The 19,084-nt window shown below is 58.5% G+C and overlaps 6 protein-coding genes across 6 annotated transcripts; 3 read left to right on the forward strand and 3 right to left on the reverse strand.

The window, feature by feature from the left end:
* Positions 1–1,431: 1,431 nt before the first annotated feature.
* MAM_07368 (uncharacterized protein) lies at positions 1,432–3,066 on the reverse strand (the record flags this gene model as incomplete). The annotated part of the gene is made up of 1 exon (XM_040826166.1): positions 1,432–3,066. One exon carries the CDS (start codon positions 3,064–3,066, stop codon positions 1,432–1,434), a length of 1,635 nt encoding a protein of 544 aa, XP_040675838.1.
* A 2,239-nt stretch (positions 3,067–5,305) lies between these two features.
* Positions 5,306–6,321, forward strand: MAM_07369 (histone H2A; the record flags this gene model as incomplete). Its single annotated transcript, XM_040826167.1, has 3 exons — positions 5,306–5,413; positions 5,893–6,024; positions 6,130–6,321. 3 exons carry the CDS (start codon positions 5,306–5,308, stop codon positions 6,319–6,321), a joined length of 432 nt encoding a protein of 143 aa, XP_040675839.1.
* A 593-nt stretch (positions 6,322–6,914) lies between these two features.
* MAM_07370 (uncharacterized protein) lies at positions 6,915–7,433 on the reverse strand (the record flags this gene model as incomplete). The annotated part of the gene is made up of 1 exon (XM_040826168.1): positions 6,915–7,433. The coding sequence occupies one exon, from the start codon at positions 7,431–7,433 to the stop codon at positions 6,915–6,917; it is 519 nt and encodes a 172-aa protein (XP_040675840.1).
* A 1,261-nt stretch (positions 7,434–8,694) lies between these two features.
* On the forward strand, positions 8,695–9,239 carry MAM_07371 (uncharacterized protein; the record flags this gene model as incomplete). The annotated part of the gene is made up of 2 exons (XM_040826169.1): positions 8,695–8,826; positions 8,877–9,239. 2 exons carry the CDS (start codon positions 8,695–8,697, stop codon positions 9,237–9,239), a joined length of 495 nt encoding a protein of 164 aa, XP_040675841.1.
* A 2,506-nt stretch (positions 9,240–11,745) lies between these two features.
* On the forward strand, positions 11,746–13,572 carry MAM_07372 (Peptidase S28; the record flags this gene model as incomplete). Its single annotated transcript, XM_040826170.1, has 4 exons — positions 11,746–12,660; positions 12,730–12,835; positions 12,923–13,064; positions 13,131–13,572. 4 exons carry the CDS (start codon positions 11,746–11,748, stop codon positions 13,570–13,572), a joined length of 1,605 nt encoding a protein of 534 aa, XP_040675842.1.
* Positions 13,573–14,076: 504 nt separating this feature from the next.
* Positions 14,077–18,574, reverse strand: MAM_07373 (DUF455 domain protein; the record flags this gene model as incomplete). The annotated part of the gene is made up of 4 exons (XM_040826171.1): positions 14,077–14,676; positions 14,745–14,948; positions 15,066–15,337; positions 16,048–18,574. The coding sequence occupies 4 exons, from the start codon at positions 18,572–18,574 to the stop codon at positions 14,077–14,079; spliced, it is 3,603 nt and encodes a 1,200-aa protein (XP_040675843.1).
* Between the last annotated feature and the right edge of the window lie 510 nt (positions 18,575–19,084).

A 19,084-nucleotide genomic window follows, 5' to 3' on the forward strand; every position in this document is an offset into this window, starting at 1 on the left:
GGCAGTGATCAGCTCGGAAACACCGTACGCCGGAGCTATCCGCCAAGGTCTGAAAACAACGTCGGGTCGGGCCTCTTTATAGGATTCCTACTTCGGTAAAGACGTTCGTACTCGTCAAGCCCAAACCCAGGCTCGTAATAAATTTCCTGCGTCCCAGTGCCACGGCACTCTATTCTTTACCCCCATCGCATAGGACTTTGGTAGCCCGGGTCGACTGGCAACTTACATCACCAAAGGAAGATAACTATCTGTCGTCTCTCGGGCCAGCACTGTTGTCGTCGGGTGCCCATTGGCAAACTACCGGCTTAAGTCGACAACAGACATTGCTTCACGTGTACAATGACAGTTGCTGGAAACGCACAGCACAGCTTTTCCTTTGCTCGACTCGGCACAGGTTTCGGCTATTGCTACTAACGGGACTACCAGTACTCCGTAGGAAGTAAGTAGTACTAGGTGAACCCGGCACTCGCCTGCAAACCTCCAAGCAAAGTCGAGTCAAAGTCGCAACGGGCACTAGCTGCCAGAGCAAACCGTGCAAGACTCACTGGTCGACAGCACGATCCAGAAGACCACGTCTGCATGCACAGGGTGATGCTCCATCTGCAGCTGCATCATGCACGTTGACATGCTGTGCATGTCCTGGGCCATCGGAGCACGGCCATCGGTTATGCGACCACCCACCCAGATCTGACGAGGTTCATCACATCATTGGCTACTTGTCCTACCATGCTATGTTCGTGAATAGCAGTTCAGCTGGAACAATGCGGCCATTGCAGGAGTTGGTGGTAAATATGAAATATGTGACGAGATTTTGCCGGCTCAGCGGAATAGCTAGAATGTTTCTTGGAGCACGCTGCGGCTTCAGTTAGAGTATGTATATTCTGAAGCTCTAGCTATAGGTCACTACATGATGGGTACGTGGTTCGTCTGCGGTCGCTGGGTAGTTATATGACGGTGTTTTGATACGATCGCGCTTCGTACAGGTTCCTGTCCCGTAACGTACATGGATCAATGACCGTTCTGCAGTGAGCACCATACAGGGCGGTGGTTATAGGTCTGAGTCTTGGCTGGAAAAAAGAGAGAAATGGACGCTCAGACTATGATTAAATCGAATCAACCCACTTTCTTTTCGATTGACAGACGAATAAAGCAGACCAATCTAGTTGTAGGGTAGGCAGTCTGCGCCTGATCAACCTGGTGCTCGTCCCGCTCCCAACTCCAAAGCAGGCAACCCGATCGTTGACCGCAGCGAAAGCCGGCAACTCTGCGCAAAAACAATGATGTCCTTTCCGAGCTGTAAGAGACTCTATATTTTCAGACTCCACGCACGAGGTGAGCCACGCTAACTGACAATTATTGTCTCCCCGATATTCATGATGCCTATTGCCAGTCTCAAAACCGCAGTCGTCCGGATAACCCTGGCGACTGTCCTCACCGGAAGGAAGCACTCTTTGCATCCCGCCTCGACATGAGCCTGGTCGTCATCCTGTCGCGAACCGGCGAGAGCCCGAAGAACTCGAGGTCCGGCCGAGAGGCGTCACAAAGGCCGTCGGTAGCCAAGAAGTCAGCGAGGGCGGGCGTGGGGCTCGTATGACGCAGCCTGGCCGGGGAGGATCTGGGGGAGGATCCGGAGGAGGATCCGGAGGAGCTGTCATCAGGCCAGTCAAACGGTGTTTCGGCCCACGCGTTCAGTTCGTCTGGCGTTGTTCTTACCTGGTGCACCCGCCCGGGGAGCTTGCGGATGGGATGCCGCCTCGGAGCCTCGGCGTCGTAGGGCAGGACAGCATGGCACATGGGCAAGGCAAACTGCGGACCGCCCTGGCCCGTGAAGAAGGCCCCCTTTGGCATCGCGCCGCCGCCGTTGACCAGCTCTCTGGCGGCCTCCTTCAGGAGCCAGAGGGCGGCGTGGTGCGCGCCGCCTCCCTGCCTCCTCCGGTCCCTGTACCTCTTCGTCAGGGACTCGTGCTCGCGCAGGCCGAGCTCGTTGGCGACCATGACGCCAATGATCCTCCGGACAGCCATCAGCCGAGACCTTGGGGCGTGACAGCCCCGGGGCACCCAGTCGCGCAGGCGCAGAGAGCTGATGTAGTTGTGCCCGCGCCCCGTCGTGGACGACCCGCGTGGCGGCGACGTGCCGGCCGTCACGAGGTTCACCTTGACAACCCCGTCGTCGCGCGACGTCATGGGCCTGCCGACCTGGTTTCTGAGCGCCTCCATGAGCCAGACGACGCAGAGCAGCCCCGAGTCAGCCTCGTCAGACTGCCTCGTCACACGCGGCACAAAGTACAGGAAGCTGTACGGCTGCCCTAGGTTCCGCAGCAGCGCCAGCCACACACGAACCGCGGCCTTGACCCTCTGGCCCTTGGACGCCTCGTCGCCGCAGTCAAAAATGTACAGATGCCCCTTGTGGCGGTCGAATACCGTCATGCCCCATTGGCGCGCGCCGTGCCGGACCGGCACGACGACCCAGCGCCTCGTCCATATCCTCCTCCTGCTCCAGTCTCTGTCCTCGAGTCCGAAGTTGGCGCCGCCGTCGAGGTCGCCAGAACGCCTCGACATGATGATGGGCCACTGCAGCTCCCACCGGCCCCCGATCTTGTTGGGGTCCAGATGGGACCGAACCGTTGCGCCGTCCACAATAAAGGGCGCGAAAAACGTCGTGGAATGAAACAGGCCGTACGTGACGATGCGGACCAGCACCGCCATCTCAACGGCATTTACGGCCTTGCCCTTGCGGAGCTTTTTGTGAAACAAGTTGTGAGCAACGGCGAGATGCGTGCTCCATCGGCACCCGTCATATCGGCCGTCTGCCGTGCCAAACGGCGGCATTGGCATCAGACGAGGGTACGTCCTCGTCGTCTCTTCCTCGAGCCGGCCGACGGCCTCTGCGTCCAGCCAGTCGATGTCGAGGCCCAATGCAGGACCGGCCTGACTGCCGATTGCGTCTGGCTGCGCGGGCCAGTGAAGCCGCGGCAGGAACTGAGGCTGCTGCTCGTGGTCTTGGACCTCTTCGTTTGGGAGCACAAAGTTTCCGGTCCCGAGGATGACTTTTCCGAGCGTGCCCATTGTGGCGGCGCGTCTTTTCAACTGTGAAAAATTAAAAGTAAAAAATGAAAATTCTATTACTAGTCAACCGTCAAACATGAAAAAAACAGTAGATGTAACAACCCAAAATCTTGTATTTAGTTCTGAGCAGTTCCCAGCCACTGGCCGGCTCTACTTCTATATATCCAGTTTGTGGTTGCTCACCACACGGGCTGATTCTTTGTCACTTATGCAGGAGTGAAGCCTGTGGTTGTGATTCCTTTTCCATTTCTTCTTGTTTTGTTACCCTCTGCATGTGCAGCTCCAAGTCAAAAGTGAAAGGAGGGGGAGAAGGGGGCGGCGCCTGGCAGCTTTCATATGAGTGAATAGGATAGCGCTACGTACAGTAGGTGTTCAGACAGTTTGACGGCTGTAGCATGAATGAGGGCGCTGGGAACGGCCGCGAACTCTCGAGAAAGCATGCCATGTCGAAAGGACAGTGGGCCGGGACAGAAAGGAATGGGGGAGACGGAGAAGAAAGAGAACCGCGGACGGAGGTTGTGACGGGGGGCCTCGTTTGTGCTCCAGTGCTAATTGCCCCTTTTCTGCGCTGCAGCTCCTTCCCATCATTATATTTTGGCCACCACAAAGGCCTGGGAGCGTACTGGAATAGGCGTCGTCAAAGAAATGCGTGAAAGGACCGCGGGGCGGGCAATTCGGACCCCCGGCCGTGTCGGGCGCGCATTATTATAGTTGAAGAAAGCTTGTGGGCGGGCGGCCAAGGACGGCTCATTTCGCCAATGTTGGGTGTGCCCATCTTGGAAAAGAGACGACACGAAGGCGGATCTGCATCTGTGTTCAGAGAGGCTCGAGCCTTTGTCAGGCAAGTCGGCCGATCCCTTTGCTAATGTCTGGGATGACGCTGTGCCCCGATGGCCACGATGAGCGGCGGGAAAAGCGAGGCTGGGTCCCTGTACTGTAGTTGCGATGGAGTGAAGGCGTCTGTGAGGGGCCAGGGCGGGCGGCGTTGTGCGATAGGACACATCGTATATGGCTGCGATGTTGGTGTTTGAGAGGAACTCGTTATCAAGTAGGTACCTAGGTACTTCATTTTGGGGCGCCACAAAAGACGTCCCTTGTTGATGTGGCTGGGCAGTTCTACCGGGTGGATTCAGCACCCACGACCCATGGCTACCCAGCCACAGCGGGACAACGCAGCTCCAGGTTCCGAGGAGGTGTCAACTGGTTTGACGGAGCCTAGCGTCTGGGAGCAACCGTCAACGACATGGCGCTCACGACGGCTTCGAGTAGAGTCGTGTTGCTCAAAAATGCCGAATCCGCTCGGCGGCGTCTGTACGGCTTGCCTTGGGCAGCAGCGGTACGTCTGAAAACCACCCCAAGCTGACATGGAACACAACCCCGGCCATGGCATTTTGCAGCACTGATAATGCTTGGCGCAGGGCATCAAGCTCGCCGGCTGTATAGCTGCCGACTCTGTACGGGGCTCTGCGTCTAGCCGCAGCTTCACAACTCGGACGAACAGGCTTTGGATCGCCGCCTAAAGAGAAACGACCAGCCTCGACTATCAAACAATGACTTGCAATCTATCCAGCGCTCGCCTCTGGCCTCTCGCCACAGCAGCCGTCGACGATGCCTTGGGCCTGCGCTGCGGGCTTGTGTGCCCCGCCGCGACCGTGTCATGTGACATCCGGCGTGGTTGTCCTGACGGTTGGAACTCGGAACGGAATGCGGCGGCCAGAATGTCAACAAATCCGAAAAGCGGGACTTGCTCTCTGTGTTGCGGCCTGATTGGCCCATTGGCCGCAACTAGCGACAGCAGGGCACCACGGCAGCAGCAGCAGCCGGACGAACAGGCGCCCTGGAGCGAGCTCTCACGCTGCACATGCGTCCGTCCGCCTCCAGGCTTCAGGCGGGTGCTCACTGTGGCAGGTTGCGCCAGCTCTCGAGCACGCACGCACCTGCTGGTTCAGTGTTCAGCGCCCCCAATCGTGCTGGTGCTGGCGCTAGCTCCAGTTGACCGCGCTGAGGCAACACTGGACAGCAAAACATTGATTCTCTGCAGTTCGCGCCCTTCAAACGCTCCTCTGCCGTCGCCACTCGTCCGCCCAGCCTAAATTTCTGCCGCTCCGCCAGTCCGCGCACCCCCCCATCTTCGCTCCAACATCCCACCATCCTGATTATTTGCTCGTCGAATCGCGCAGCTCCTGTCGCAAGTTCCCGATCCATCACGCTTCAGCCTTTTCCCACGCATCTCACCAACATGCCCGGCGGCAAGGGAAAGTCTTCTGGGGGCAAGAGCTCCGGCGGCAAGACCAGCGTCGAGGGTCACAAGAAGCAACAGAGCCACTCGGCTCGAGCTGGTCTTCAGGTAAGAACAACTCCATCCCCAATTTCGTGCGCGTCTCGTGTGAGTTGTGCCATGGGAAGAAGTGCGCCTTTTTTTTTCTCAAGTCGGTTCGGCCTCGCGTGCGCATCTCGAACTTGCCCCCCGCCCTCTCCGAACGTCAACATCGCCTCCCAGCATCGTCTCCCGACCTCGTCGCCCCTCCGACGTGACCGCTACTCGCACAAGGCATCTCGACGCGTCAATCAACCGGCCGTCTACTCCTGGCAGCGTTCGAAAACTACCGTGACGGTCCTGCGCCTCGGCTTCCGTCGGCTGCACCATGTGTGTCACGAGCAAACAACGGCTTGCGCGACCCATGTGTTTCATGCCAATTGTCGCGTTTTGCCCTGGCGGGCCCCGAATTGCGAAACGAGCACCCGGACCAGCCACTCACTCATTCCATCTCGGATCGCGAAACCATGATTGCCTCGACGGCGCCGCGACTAACTCGCTTCTCCTAGTTCCCCTGCGGTCGTGTCAAGCGTTTCCTCAAGCAAAACACTCAGAACAAAATGCGAGTTGGGGCCAAGGCTGCCGTCTATGTCACCGCCGTCCTCGAGTACCTGACCGCCGAAGTACTGGAATTGGCAGGCGTAAGTAACCCCCCTCTCGACTCAGGCTCATGGTGTGACCAGGTCGCGTTGTGGCCAGCCGCCTGGCCGCCTCGGCAACCAAGCTGCTAACCATGCGACTCTTAGAATGCTGCCAAGGACCTCAAGGTCAAGCGTATCACTCCTCGCCACCTGCAGCTCGCCATCCGCGGTGACGAAGAGCTGGACACCCTGATCCGTGCCACCATCGCCTTTGGTGGTGTGCTGCCGCACATCAACCGCGCGCTGCTACTCAAGGTCGAACAGAAAAAGAAGAAGGCACAGGCCGTCGAGGCATAAGCGCCTTTGCTTGCAAATTCTCGTATCTGTCCTTTCTTTTTGCGGCTGTGGTCGCTCGCGGGTTCTCGCACTGCCTGGACACCTCGGGCGTTGACTTTTGTGAATGATGTATTCGGGTTACGGTTAGGGGAACATGCGGATCTACTCGTTCTTGAATTTGCGATGGGCGTGGTCACGTCGAAACTTTGCTGCGAGGGGAAGAGACCATGGAGGCCACGATGTTGGAACCAATGCTACCCTCCTGCCCCTCTTCGAGGAGGTGCCTCGTCAATGCGGGTTCGTTTTTTTGGGGTTTTTCATTTCGAGTCGGCCGAGGCGAAAACTTGCTCTACCGACCAGGCTCGGACCCGAGACGACTAGCGCGGGATGGGATATTCTTGAAAAGACGTCCGACGATGGCAAACTCGTCCGTCGGGTCAAGTCATGTACAACTAGTATTCATAGTCTGTGGTCACCGAAGATGAAGATGTTAGGCTGGCGGCGATGGCTCCAGCAACGCCACTCAGTCATGTCTGTGCACTCGAGTATGTATATTGTCTATTGTAAGGATACGGGTCTCTCTCGACATGTACACGCCGTGTGCCTCGTGCCTGTCACCGTATCCACGAGTAACGTCTAAACCTCCATCTCGAATCCCAGTCGTGCGGAACAGGATCCATAGCCAAGTAACACTCGCCCGGGTGCGCGCAGTCCAGGTAACAGCTGGGCCGCGGGCGTGGAGGACGGTCGAGAGCCTCACCCCTCCCGACCTGCGCCTCGGCGGCAATCTCTCGCGTCGTCCTCGCCCAGTTCCTCTGCGCCGCCCAGCCATCGATGTCAAAGTCGTCGGTGGCGTCTTGGAGCTGCAGCACCGCCCCGTCTGTCGTTGTCCTGCGAACCAGCCTCCGGCCCAGTCTTTGGCCGCACTCGAGACAGCGCACCGTGGCGGACACTCGGTAGGAGAAGGCGCACCTGGGACACCGCCATGACCAGGTGGGCAGGCGGAAGGGCCTCATCTCGAATGACATTGCTGGCGACGAGGACGAGCTGCTGCTGGAGCTCTCTGAGAAGTTGCTCGTCATGGAGGGCGGCGGCGACGGCGCCCGCGGCGGAGGCGGAGGCGGCGAGTACATCGTTGCTGGTTTCCTTCCTGGCTCGGGGCGAGGCGGCTTCCTCATTCCTGCTATGCGATGCTCTTGACGGCGCTCGTTGGCTTGCCTCTCGCTCTCGGTGTGTCGGCAAGACGAAGGCGAGCGGTCATGCTGGAGGCGTGGGATTGTACGAACGGGCCATCTGGGCTGGAGGAGGTCCGGAGCAGACTTTATGGACGGATCCGAGGCCTGCCTGCCAGTCTGTCTGTCGGGACGGCATGGCTGTCGCGTAGATGTGCAGCTTGTGTCTTGTGCTTGTGGGCGGGCTGGCGCTGAACGCTGGCGACGCGCGGTGCTTTGTCGGCTTGGGGCTCGTCCGTACGAGTCTCGACGACTCCCAGCGGCATCGTACGATGAGGCCTCGAGCAGAGCAACGGTGCCTTTACGCATGTAGCTGAGCGGCCTTGTCGCGCGTCGCGCGTGGACACGGCGCCGGCCTGCTCTCGGATCGGACTGCAACTTTGCCCTTTGCCAAGTCTGGCCTTTGAGCCGTTTCTGCATCGCCTCCGACCGAGGCGCTCTTCGGGCTGAGTATCGGACGAGTGCAAGACGCAGGGATGACTGTGCGGCCGAGAAACCACACCGCGGCTGAACGGAGCGGCATCTGCCATCAGGGAGCCTCTCCTCTGGGCCGGATCACGCACGGCAGGGCGCACTCTTTCTTGCAAGAACTCTTGCAAGAACAAGGAGCGAAGCCTTGGCCATTGTATACAATGGGCCCTGCCTTGTCCGTGGCGGGACAAAAACACGCCCGCCCCCCGTGCACAGAGCTGGACGAAGCCTCCTTTCATGCCGGCCTCGCGCAGCTTTGAAAGCCCACGTGGGAGAGCGCAACTCCAAGCATGTGGGCTCAAGACTCGCCTGTGGGAATGCCGAACAAGAATCGCACTCGGCTGTCTATCCTGCCGCTGTGACGTATAATGCCCTCGCTCGCTCCAGGTGCCCTCGGGCCGGAGGGGAGGGAATCCTGGAACCTATCTCGACGGCGAGCGCCTTGCGAAAGAGTGCTTGCTTAGACAGACGATACGATTCCGAGCGATATTCTCCGTCGAGACTGAACCGAGACCGTGCCGGGCGAGAGCTTGTTTGGAAGAGCAAAAACCCCGCGACCTGCGCGACATCACCGCCGATACCTGCAGCACGTCCGCGGCTGCCGTTGAAGAGGTTCTACCCTGCCGCTGACGGAGAGCGCAGGCAGTCAGTGCCGTCTTTCCTGGTAGGATCTGCGCGAGGATAGGCAGCCATGGAGTGCAAAGACTGCGGTGCGGAACTCGGCAAGCGGTCTCGCGGTATGATTGACCTGGCGGACTTGCGGACCCCCCCGTGCGACGTATGCTTCTCGCGCCATGCCGACGAGAAGCCAATCGCCGCGGAGGTGAGTAAAGAGCGCTGGCGAGTACGGAACTGAGCTGAACCGAGTCACAGCGAGCCGACGGAGCTCATCACGTAGCTGCCCCGAGGGGGAGCAAGGCCAAGGAGCGTGTCGATGCCAGCTCTAGCCTCGATGCCGGAGGTGGTGATGGGATGCAACGCGCGGCCCGGTCTGATGAAGCCGCCGGACCTGGTACTGACACGAGGCACGTCGGGGGACAGAGCGCGCGGGGCCCTGCTGGTGACGCTGTTTCGGTCGACTATAGCCGTGACGTGGCGCTTGCGATGGGCGAAGAATGGAGTCTCTATCTGGACAATCCGCAGAGCGCACAGAGTTACAGCACATACCCGATGGAGACGGACGAGCTTACGACTCTTGAGCAGTTGGAAAAGGAGCTCGATGGCTGGTACGAGTAGGCGTGCAAGGACGGGGTTGAGTGGGCGCAGAGGCACAACGAAGGCATGTGTAGGTCGAGAGTTGGACATTGACGACGTGTTGACGTTGACGTGTATGGCGGGACGTGGGCGTAGATGCGGACCCAGCCGAATAGCAGGCGATGGACCGCCTCGGACGGCCATCGTCGTGCGCGGCCAAGACTATACCCCTTGAAGAAAACTTGTTTGGTCGTCCAACGGTGCGGTACAGTGCTCGTGAAGTTGTAGATGAGATCCATTCGTTGGTGACGGGGACGATGACCGAGTCTGCCTCGAATGTGCGTGCCGCGCACACGTAAGCGCTGATATGCCAGCGTCGTACAGCATCTCCTCGCATAGCCACTTGATATCGACATACCTGGGTACGCAGTACGTGATGAGAATCGTCGCGTCTTCTCTACGCCCACGTCCTCCCCGGGGATAGCCACCCGCGGCGCAGTTGTACTCGACTCTCCCGTCCGACAATGCTTCACGGCTACCGCAGGTCCACCTCTTACACGCCCTCAGGTCAAGGCCCAAGGCTTTCTTAGCGGCGACTAACCGTCCTCAACAGGGCGGGGCGGACCGTCCTGATGACTATCCAATGTCACGGGAAATCTCGCCGCGTTTCATTCCTGGGATTCCTGGGCATGCCAGACCGGACGGAACCCAAATTCCCCGGCACCGCAAGCTGTGTCACAATCCACTGCAATACTCATCAGCACGCGTCATCCATGGACGCTGCAAAGTTGCGGAGCTGGGGGAACTGGGCGGGCGGCGTCCCGCAACAAGCCAATGATCTCTTCTTCGCCGACGGCCTCGTGAACCATTGCACAACCAACTCTTCGCACCCTTCTCTTTCGCTGTTGTGACGTCTCGCGGGAATGGGAAGGGGACGGGGGGACAAGGCCCGTCGTCTTGTAGCCATCTACTGTTGGCGCGCCCGAGTTACACGGCTTTTGCGAACATGCTGGCGTGCTACCATTTCAGGCGGGACGGGCACCGTCGGTATTTACACCTCTAGCGTTGCCATTTCTCGGTTGGTGGTGCTCAAGTCGGTGAATGGTTGAAAGTACCGGCTGTGAAAGTGTGGTCTTTGGAATTGGGATATATACATATATATTCCCTGGCGAACGCTGGTGTCCTGGCATGTTATGTTCCGTGTAAGACATAGCGACGGCTGTTGAGTACCCCGGCTCCAAGGTGGATAAAAGATATTGATTGGGCTTTGGTCTTTGGGACGGTGTCAGTTTCAAGGCCGTCTCCATACGCCTCATGCACGTCGCGGCATGCGGCTTGCTGCCAGGAACAAGGAGCCTTGTTTGGCGCGGCGCGGCGCCGAATGACCAAGCTGCCTCCAAGCCACTTAGTTGTGCCAGGTACGACGGAGCGTCGTGGGGAGGGGAGAGGGGGTCACTGTTGATGTTGATTGACGTAGGAAGACAGAGAGCGCGAAGTCGGAGGGCGGGTTGCGTGTGCTGCTATGCTAGGGCATGGCAGCAGCCGAGCGTTGTTGAGACGCGAGGTGCAGAGACGGATTCACGAGGACCATTTGAACCTCAAATAAGTAGCTCGTCTGCATGCAGTCTGGTGGCACCAGCCTTATATTTTGTCCGCCGGCCCCTCGTGCGGAGAAGCTGTGCAGCCTCGGTCCGGGCCCGCGGGACGATGTTTTTCTTTGCCCCCAACCGCAGCTGCATATTGTTGCAGTTGAGGTCTGCAGGCTGTAGCCACGATCCATTCCTCGTTTTAGTCAAACCGAGAGCGGCAGCGTGCCACCCACAACAAAGTCGCGTCCAAGATCTGGACCAGCCGAAACAATCCGAGTTGTTGGATCAAGTGACGGCCCGCAGTCCCGGCCGCGCAGCATCGGGTCTCCACTTGCCGCGTATTTCCTCTTTAGGAAGGTCGATGTCGATGTTCTTCAAACCGCTTCCATGCTACCATCCTGCTCAGGTCCAGCGTCGGGCCAGCTGACCTGGTTGGTGGCTTGCCTCGACGATCCGTTGCTATCTTGTCTGCCATCTCCGGTGCTTTTGAACACGCCTGAGCCTCTCGGTCTCTTGCGGGGTCGTCGTGATCCGTCGGCCGGCCTCGACCGCGACACAGCTCGAGGCATTCAGAAGGAGACAAGACGCAAAAGGACCTTGGGGTCGCTCGGCACTGCTAGGCCTACCTCGGGATGCTGGTCCCACAGCCCGGTTCGTCGCTTCTCTTTATTCAGAAGGTCGGCTGGGCCGTCTCCGTCGACGGCATCTTTTGTACTGCGCGAGCCACATATCTGCCCGGATATTTTGTCATCATTGCTCACGGGGCATGTGTAGCTGCATGCCAGGTGCCGTGGTCTGATGCGGCCGCCTAGAAGAAAAAACCATATAAAACGCAAGGTGTCAAGCTGCGTCAAAATCTTCGTCGTAGTTCTCCCAGCATCTCGCTCGTGTCCCCCCCCCCCAAACAAACAAACAAGAAGCCGAGACGGCATCCGGGATAGGCGTGTCTTGCCATCGCCATGCCCACATCTCTCCTGGCCGCCGCCATGGCGGCCCTCGCGGCGGCCCCGGCATGTGTAAACGCCCTGCATGCCAGCCAGGAAATCGGGTACATCCCCCCCATTCCAGAGGAGGCCTACAAGGTCTCGAGCCGCGACGCCAACCCAAACATCAAGGCCGCGACGTTCCAGCAGCTCATTGACCACGAGAACCCGTCCCTGGGGACCTTCACGCAGCGGTATTGGTACAACGCCGAGTTCTACGGCGGGCCCGGCTCGCCCGTCGTCCTCAACGCCCCCGGCGAGTACGCCGCCGACGACTTCATCGGATACACGACCAACCTGACGCTCCCCGGCGTCTTCGCCCAGACCAACGGCGGCGCCGCCCTCATCCTCGAACACCGCTACTGGGGCGGGAGCTCGCCGTACCAGAACCTCACCACCGAGACGCTGCAGTACCTCACGCTCAACCAGTCCATCCGGGACCTCGTCCACTTTGCCAGAAACGTCCAGCTCCCCTTTGACCCGGACGGCTCCTCCAGACCCGACAAGGCGCCTTGGGTGCTCTCGGGCTGCTCGTACCCCGGCGCCCTGACCGCGTGGACGCACCACCTCGCCCCGGGCACCTTCTGGGCGTACCACTGCTCGAGCGCCGTCGTCCAGACAATCGGCGACTTCTGGCAGTACTTTGCGCCCATTGAAGCGGCCCTCCCCAGGAACTGCACCGCCGACCTCAAGAGGATCAACAGGTACTTCCAGGCGGTGCTGACCAACGGCACCGCCGCGGCCAGGGACAGGCTCAAGAGCAGGTTTGGCTTCGACGGCCTCGCGGACGACGACTTTGTGAGCGCCATTGACGGCAGCCTGGGCAACTGGCAGGGGCAGCAGTTCTACAGCGGGTACACGGACATCTTCAAGATGTGCGACTACATGGAGGTGAGTGCCGCGTGACTTGCGCCGCGCGCGCGCAGCGGCGGCGGCGGATGCTAACACCAGACCCGGCAGACCACCAACGGCACCAGCGTCCCCGGGCCCGAAGGCGTCGGGGTGTGCCAGAGTCTCAAGGGCCTCGCGCGCTTCTGGCGAGAATACGTTCTCCCCGGCCCAGGATGTAAGTCCACCGCTCCCCAGCAGCCAGCGGCCGCCACCGCCCATTCACCCCATCTCGAGACGGCGACGAGCTGAACTCGCCGACAAGCTTGCTCCAAGAACGCCGCCTGGGACGGCTACCCGCGCCTCGCGTGCTACGATTCCCACAACGCCACGTACCCCGTCTACACGGACACGTCGGTCGACAACCCCTACAACCGCCAGTGGATGTGGTTTCTCTGCAACGAGGCGTGCGTCCTGCCCCTTGCCCGTCTGCCCCCCTTCGCGTGTTTGTCCTGTCTGACGAGAACGCACAGCTTCGAATACTGGCAAGCCGGATCGAAAAAGTCCACCGTCGGATTCCCTGCGCCCCTGTACAGCGTTGAGTACTGGCGTGTCCAGTGCCCGCTCTACTTCCCCGACATCAACGGGCACCAGGTCGGCATGGTCAGGGGCGCGCGCGCCGAGGACGTCAACCGGCGCACCGGCGGCTGGGCCAACGTCAACACCACGCGCCTCGTCTGGGTCAACGGCGAGTACGACCCCTGGCGCTCGGCCTCGGTGGCATCCGACTTTCGCCCCGGCGGCCCGTTTGTCGGCGACGAGGCGCGCCCGTCCTATGTTATTCCCCGGGCGGCGCACTGCAATGACATGATTATCAAGAACGCCCGTGTGAACAGTGGCGCCAAGAAGGTTGTCGACGCCGAGGTGAGCAAGATGAAGGACTGGGTTGACGCGTTTTATAAGAGCAAGGTATGATAGAGCAGAGCCGTGGGCTTGGAAATACACGGCCATGTGGGCATGACGGTACGAAATAGAGATGTTGAAAGCGAACATGATTGGTATTTTGTTCCTTGCGCCGGCGTCCTGTCAATAGGGATTATTTTGTTTCGGGTATGAACTGCGGGTATTTGACGCTGTTGGTTCAGACCTGGTCCTAGGTGCCGATTACCCATGAAGAGAGTGCCGTCTCATCGCCGATTCGATCGAGGCCTTTAGTTTGTCGAAGGGTCGTGCTCAGACTCGGCCCAGGTCGCTCGCAGACAAAGCAGCTATTGACGCGCCCTTCACGTCCCAGGCACCCCAACGAGAATATCTTGGACCTGCTCGGCAAAAGAGCCCAACGACCCTGGCAGCACAAACAGGCAGTACATGAGGGTGCCGAGCTGTGTGCTAGCCACAAGGAACTACTATCTACAAGGCGACTTGACTTGTTCGGCGTCATCACGCCCGGCTCAACTCACCCACCTCCCAAGATCAGGGCTAAACAAGGCCCGGTACAACCGCCCACCTCTTGCCAACCTTCTCCGCGCCAAATTTCTCCAGATACCACCTCTTTCCCTTGACGGCCCTCGGCAGCATGGCAAACACCTCATTCACCAAGAACGTCCACGCGGGCACGCAACCCCATCCGGCGGCCACCAGAAACCCAAACCACTCGACCCACTCGCAAAAGTAGTGCGCGTAAAGCATGTACTTGAAAAGCCCGGCCTGGGGGATCTGGTAGTGCTTCTCAACGCTGACACGCGCCCTGTCGGCTGCGCCCTTGGCGGGCTGCTGCTGCTGTTTCTGGTGGCGGCGACGCCTCTCGTTCCGCCGAATCTCTCGAAGCTCCTCGTCGTGGAAGAAGTTTGCCGCCAAGCCAAGGTAGAAGATGGCAATACCTGCGCAGAACTGGGCGACGGAGCACTGGCGCACCCAGGCGTCCTCGGTAACGGGCCCGTAGGCAGCAAGCCAGGCGCCGATGCTAATGCCGTTGAGGACCTGGAAGCCCGCGGCCATGAGGGCGACGAGCACGTGGATCGGCGACATGGACGGCTGGATCAACGGGAAGATGACCGCCCTGTAGATGTAGTGGATGACCTGTGACGGAAGCAGAGCGTCAGCTGCCCGCGAGTATGAGATGCTTTTGGGAGGGGGGAAGGCCGTACAAAGAGGCCAGCCAGCACGCGGTTCTGCCATGGCAGATCGTCGATGCCGTAGATCGGCGGCAGCGTCCTCATCAGGTACAGGACCGTGGTGAAGCCGGGCATCTCCATGAGCATCCAGGCCACGCGGCCGGGCAGGTTGAGTCTGCTTTGCACAGATGTCTTGCCCATGCCGTACCACGAGATGAAGAGTTGCATGAGCGAGAGCTGGGGAACGAGCCGTGTTAGCCTTGTTCTGCTTCTGCTTCTTCTTCTGCTTCTTCTTCTGCTTCTTCTTCTGCTTCTCCTTCTTCATCGCGTCCCTCCCATCCCGGGCAAACGTACAACAGGGTAGAGGATCTGAAAGGTGAGCACTGTCGTCTTCCAGTTCTCCCGTGTGGGAGGGAACCAGCTCTCTACAACGGCCATGGCGGCGCAATCCGTGCTCGGGATCCGAGACGCAGACTCTTGAAGATGCAACGGCGAGGTGATGCGACCGGCGGTGAGGACGCGCGAATCAATCTCGATACCCGACTGGCGTGCTGTGGAACCTTTGACCAGTACCAAGGAAGACGACGAACAACGGGCATCCCGGAGGTTCGGCTTGGGCAGTGCAGCTGCAGGTCAAGGTCAAATCAAAGCCGCAGTGCTCGCCGACGACGAAGCTGTTTCCATCCATGATGCGTTGATGTCGATGCGGTACGTCGAAATGGGTCAAAAGCGGAAAGAGTGGGGCCAATCCAGCCTCTCGAATTCAATCAATCTCGAAAGTGGACACCGGAGAGAAAGAGCACCGACACGACACGTCACATAAGCATCGCAAAGGGGCAGCATTCATCTCGTCCATCTCCTTTCAACTGTGGTTTTTTTACCCAGCCTGCCATCTACTCCCTAACTCACGTAATTGTCGGCATTGTCTGTCGAGTCGCATCGGAAACCATGGTCCGGACAAGAGCTCAAGCCACGTCAACGTAACAACATCACTCGCCTTGCATAACTGCTCATGCTTCACAGTGTAAAATCTCTCCATTGGCCAATCACGACTACCCAAGCAATACTACTGCACAATACAGTCGCGCCAATGCAATACACACCATACGCCATGCGAGAATCGTGAATGCCTCATCAAATCATAGCAGTCGGACATCATCTCTCACAAGCCAAACCCGCTACATCACCACGCACTCTCTGTCTCGCCCACCATGGCCAGCAGCCTGTCGTCTAGGTCGAGGCGACATCGACGCCTGTTGGCTTTGCGCACTGTCAACAAAATTCATCGGCGGGTCGACTGATATCAACGGCTGCCTCGACGAGGATTGACGCCGACCCGGAGCACCCTGCACCTGACTGGCAGACGGCTCGACACTTGCTGATGTCTGCCTCGGCGAGGTCGTGCTACTACTCTGCGAGTGTATCGGGTGTCCCACCGACGGCATATAAGCCGCGTCTTGCGCAGCCTGCTCATATGAAGGCGGTGCGTCGTCTCCATTGGACTCTGCTCGACGTGTCACGCCAGGACGCTGCGGCGGAACAAGCGGCCTGACGGCTTGTTGTACTGGTGCCTGTTGCTGTACAGGTAGAGACACGCTGGATTGTCGCGGGTTCGATGTGCTTGTTGTAACCGGGATGCTGCGCGTGTTCGAACTACGCCTTTCTTGGGTCGTGCCACTTTGCCCCGAGGCCGTCGAAATGTTTCTTCGATCTCGGTTGACCGGAGCGGGTCGGTGGCCCTGTTGTTCGATATATTGCTCAGACAAGACCCTCTCCTGAAGGCGGCGAGCCTGCTCTTCGCGATGTCTTTGGTCCTCTTCCTCTTGAAGTTGTAAAGCTAGCGCCAGATCTCGGTCTTCTTGTTCGTACTGTGAGACGCATGGCCCTGCCTCCTCGTCCTGCTGTCTTGCCTTGCCACGCTTGTTGAGCACTGTTGTCCATTGGCCGCCATGGTCGGTGAACGTGCTGTTGAGATTGGTGCTTGGTCCGGCCTCATTGGTCAGTCCGATGCGATGATAGTCACCAGACAGATACTCTGTTCGTTCCCCGTTTACATCTACCAGGCTTTCCCAGACTACTTCATCATGAGTTCGGTAGCCGGCGTCGGTGACGAGACTGAGCAGCTGTAGCGTTTGAGGGTGACAATACAAGGTGCTGAAGTGATCGTTCCGAAAGAGAATCGCAAATGTCCCCGGCCGCATCGCCTTCCCTATGACTTGGATGCCCCATGCCGTGAGCTGCGTAGCTGATGCAGCTAAAAACATTTTAATTGTCAAAATGTCTTGGTATAGCTGTTGTTCGTCTGCAGTCAGCCCGTCAGGCGTCGAGAGCTTTGCCTCGAGCTCTTCTTCGCGAAATAACAGCTTCTGCACGTCTTCATATGACCCTGCTTGTCGTTCCATGGCGCCATAGGCAGGCTCGGTTTGTGCAGGCAACCAACCATGTATTAGGGGAATAGAAAATGCCGCATACAGACTCATCTCCATAGTGTTCTCAAACGTCCCCGGTATCAAGTTTCCTCGCTCACTGGGATCTAAATGTGTGAGAGAAGTCCGCTTGTAGGCGTCGACCATTTCTCGGGTAGGGATAAATCGAGGGTTCACATTCATGCCTGTGTGCAGGCTTTGCAAAAACGCATACAAGTCGGACACATCTGGCAGCGCATCTTCCGAGTTTGTGCGTCGCGGTGACATGAGCTCGTCAAAGACCGCGTCCAGGAGCAGATTCAGGCTAATCTGCTCCCGTGACCTGAGAACCTGCACAAGCGCGGGGTCGGGATTGTCGGCTGGCGTAGTCATAGTCAGGGCGTTGACCAGCGCAACTAGGGGGCAAGGACCGTTCTCGTTCTGAATCAATATGGGCGACGTTCGAGGATTATGCTCAGTGTTTGTATCGTGCCATTGGATATTCTTAACTTGGTAAGTCTCGGCTCTGGCGTCAACAGGCGGTCGCGACGGAACCCATTTCTGTTGTAGGCCAGTGGATCTTGCCGGTAAAGGCGGCCTCTCATCTGCACTCTCATCCTCTTTTGCATGTCTCGACAGGTTTGAAGATGATTCGGCGTCAATGAGACTCCAATCGTCGATCTGCCCGCCGTGACCAGCTGCAGAGACGTGCTGCAGCTTGGCCTTTCCCTTGTCGAATGCACCAAGATCATCCCAGACATTCTGATCCAATATTTCATCAGCCATGGCAGTTGGTAGCGGCTCGATGGCAGTTTTTTCCTTGTTATCGTGAAGCTCTTCTTTCCATGCAGATTGATCATCGTCGTCATTTGATTTCAGTGATATCAATGCTGGAGACATGGTAGGGACATTTGGCTGCGAGGTAGTTGGATGGTCGTCACTGGTAGCCCACGGATCATCTTTGATGCCCTCGGTTGTGACTGGTCGTGGCTGCGAAGTCGAATGACCCATGGAAGCCTGCTGACCGTCGACAGCCTGCTGCCACGGATTGGTATCTTGGTCGGCGTCGTTGACGTTGAGCTTGTAGAAGGCTTCGGTCACTGGAGCTTCAGGCTGCTGAGGTACTGGTTTCCTCCTCACAAAAGGATTCGTAGCCGCTCTGTTGCCGCCAGGTGTGAGCGCAGGTGGAATCTCTTTGGGGCTTTCGGTTTCTGGTCGGTTGGGGTGCTGTGGTTCAGATGGATCCCAAACGTTTTCGTCGCGGCCGTAGTTGGTCTGACTGTTGCCGGGCACGCTTCTTTCCACACCAACATGCTCCCCAACGATATCGTTGAGCTCGTCGGACCACGGTGTTTGGGACGATCGCTGCTCCTGTTCTTTCTGTTGCGTTTGAAGTGGCTGGATTGAATGGTTGGAGGGAGCTGCAGGGTGGTCTTTGCACAGCTCCTGGGACACCATGATGGCGAGGGGATCAGGGACGGTGACGGCGCCCACCAAATGGATGGGCGAGCGAGAACCCCCTCTCACATTAATGAGTGAATGAGTGAATGGAGATGACTAGCAGAAGGATGGCGGCCAGATTGACGGATTGACAGATTGACAACGGCGTCGAGTGCCCGGCTGGGGTCTGAAGCAATGATGTAAGCAGAGAAGCTGCTGGTCGGGGGTGGCAGAAAACAGGGACAGGCAGCAAGTGGGGTAAGTCTGCTCCGCAGTAGACGTTGAGCACGCGAGTCCTGGCATCATGACTTGATCATATTCACAAAATCACCGGCAACTAGCATTCATACGCGGAGTAAACAATCGGGCTTCATTTGCTTCGTTACTCAAGACAAAGAAATCATGTTATCATGCCCACCGACGTCATCGCTCGCGCTCTACCCATACCGCCTCTTCCTCCGACGGGGACACTCGAGGTAATGCCATTTTGGTGGCATCCTACAAAACCAGACCAAGTGCCATCGCCAC

This window comes from Metarhizium album (assembly GCF_000804445.1).
Source record: "Metarhizium album ARSEF 1941 chromosome Unknown scaffold_30, whole genome shotgun sequence".
Lineage (NCBI taxonomy): Eukaryota > Fungi > Ascomycota > Sordariomycetes > Hypocreales > Clavicipitaceae > Metarhizium > Metarhizium album.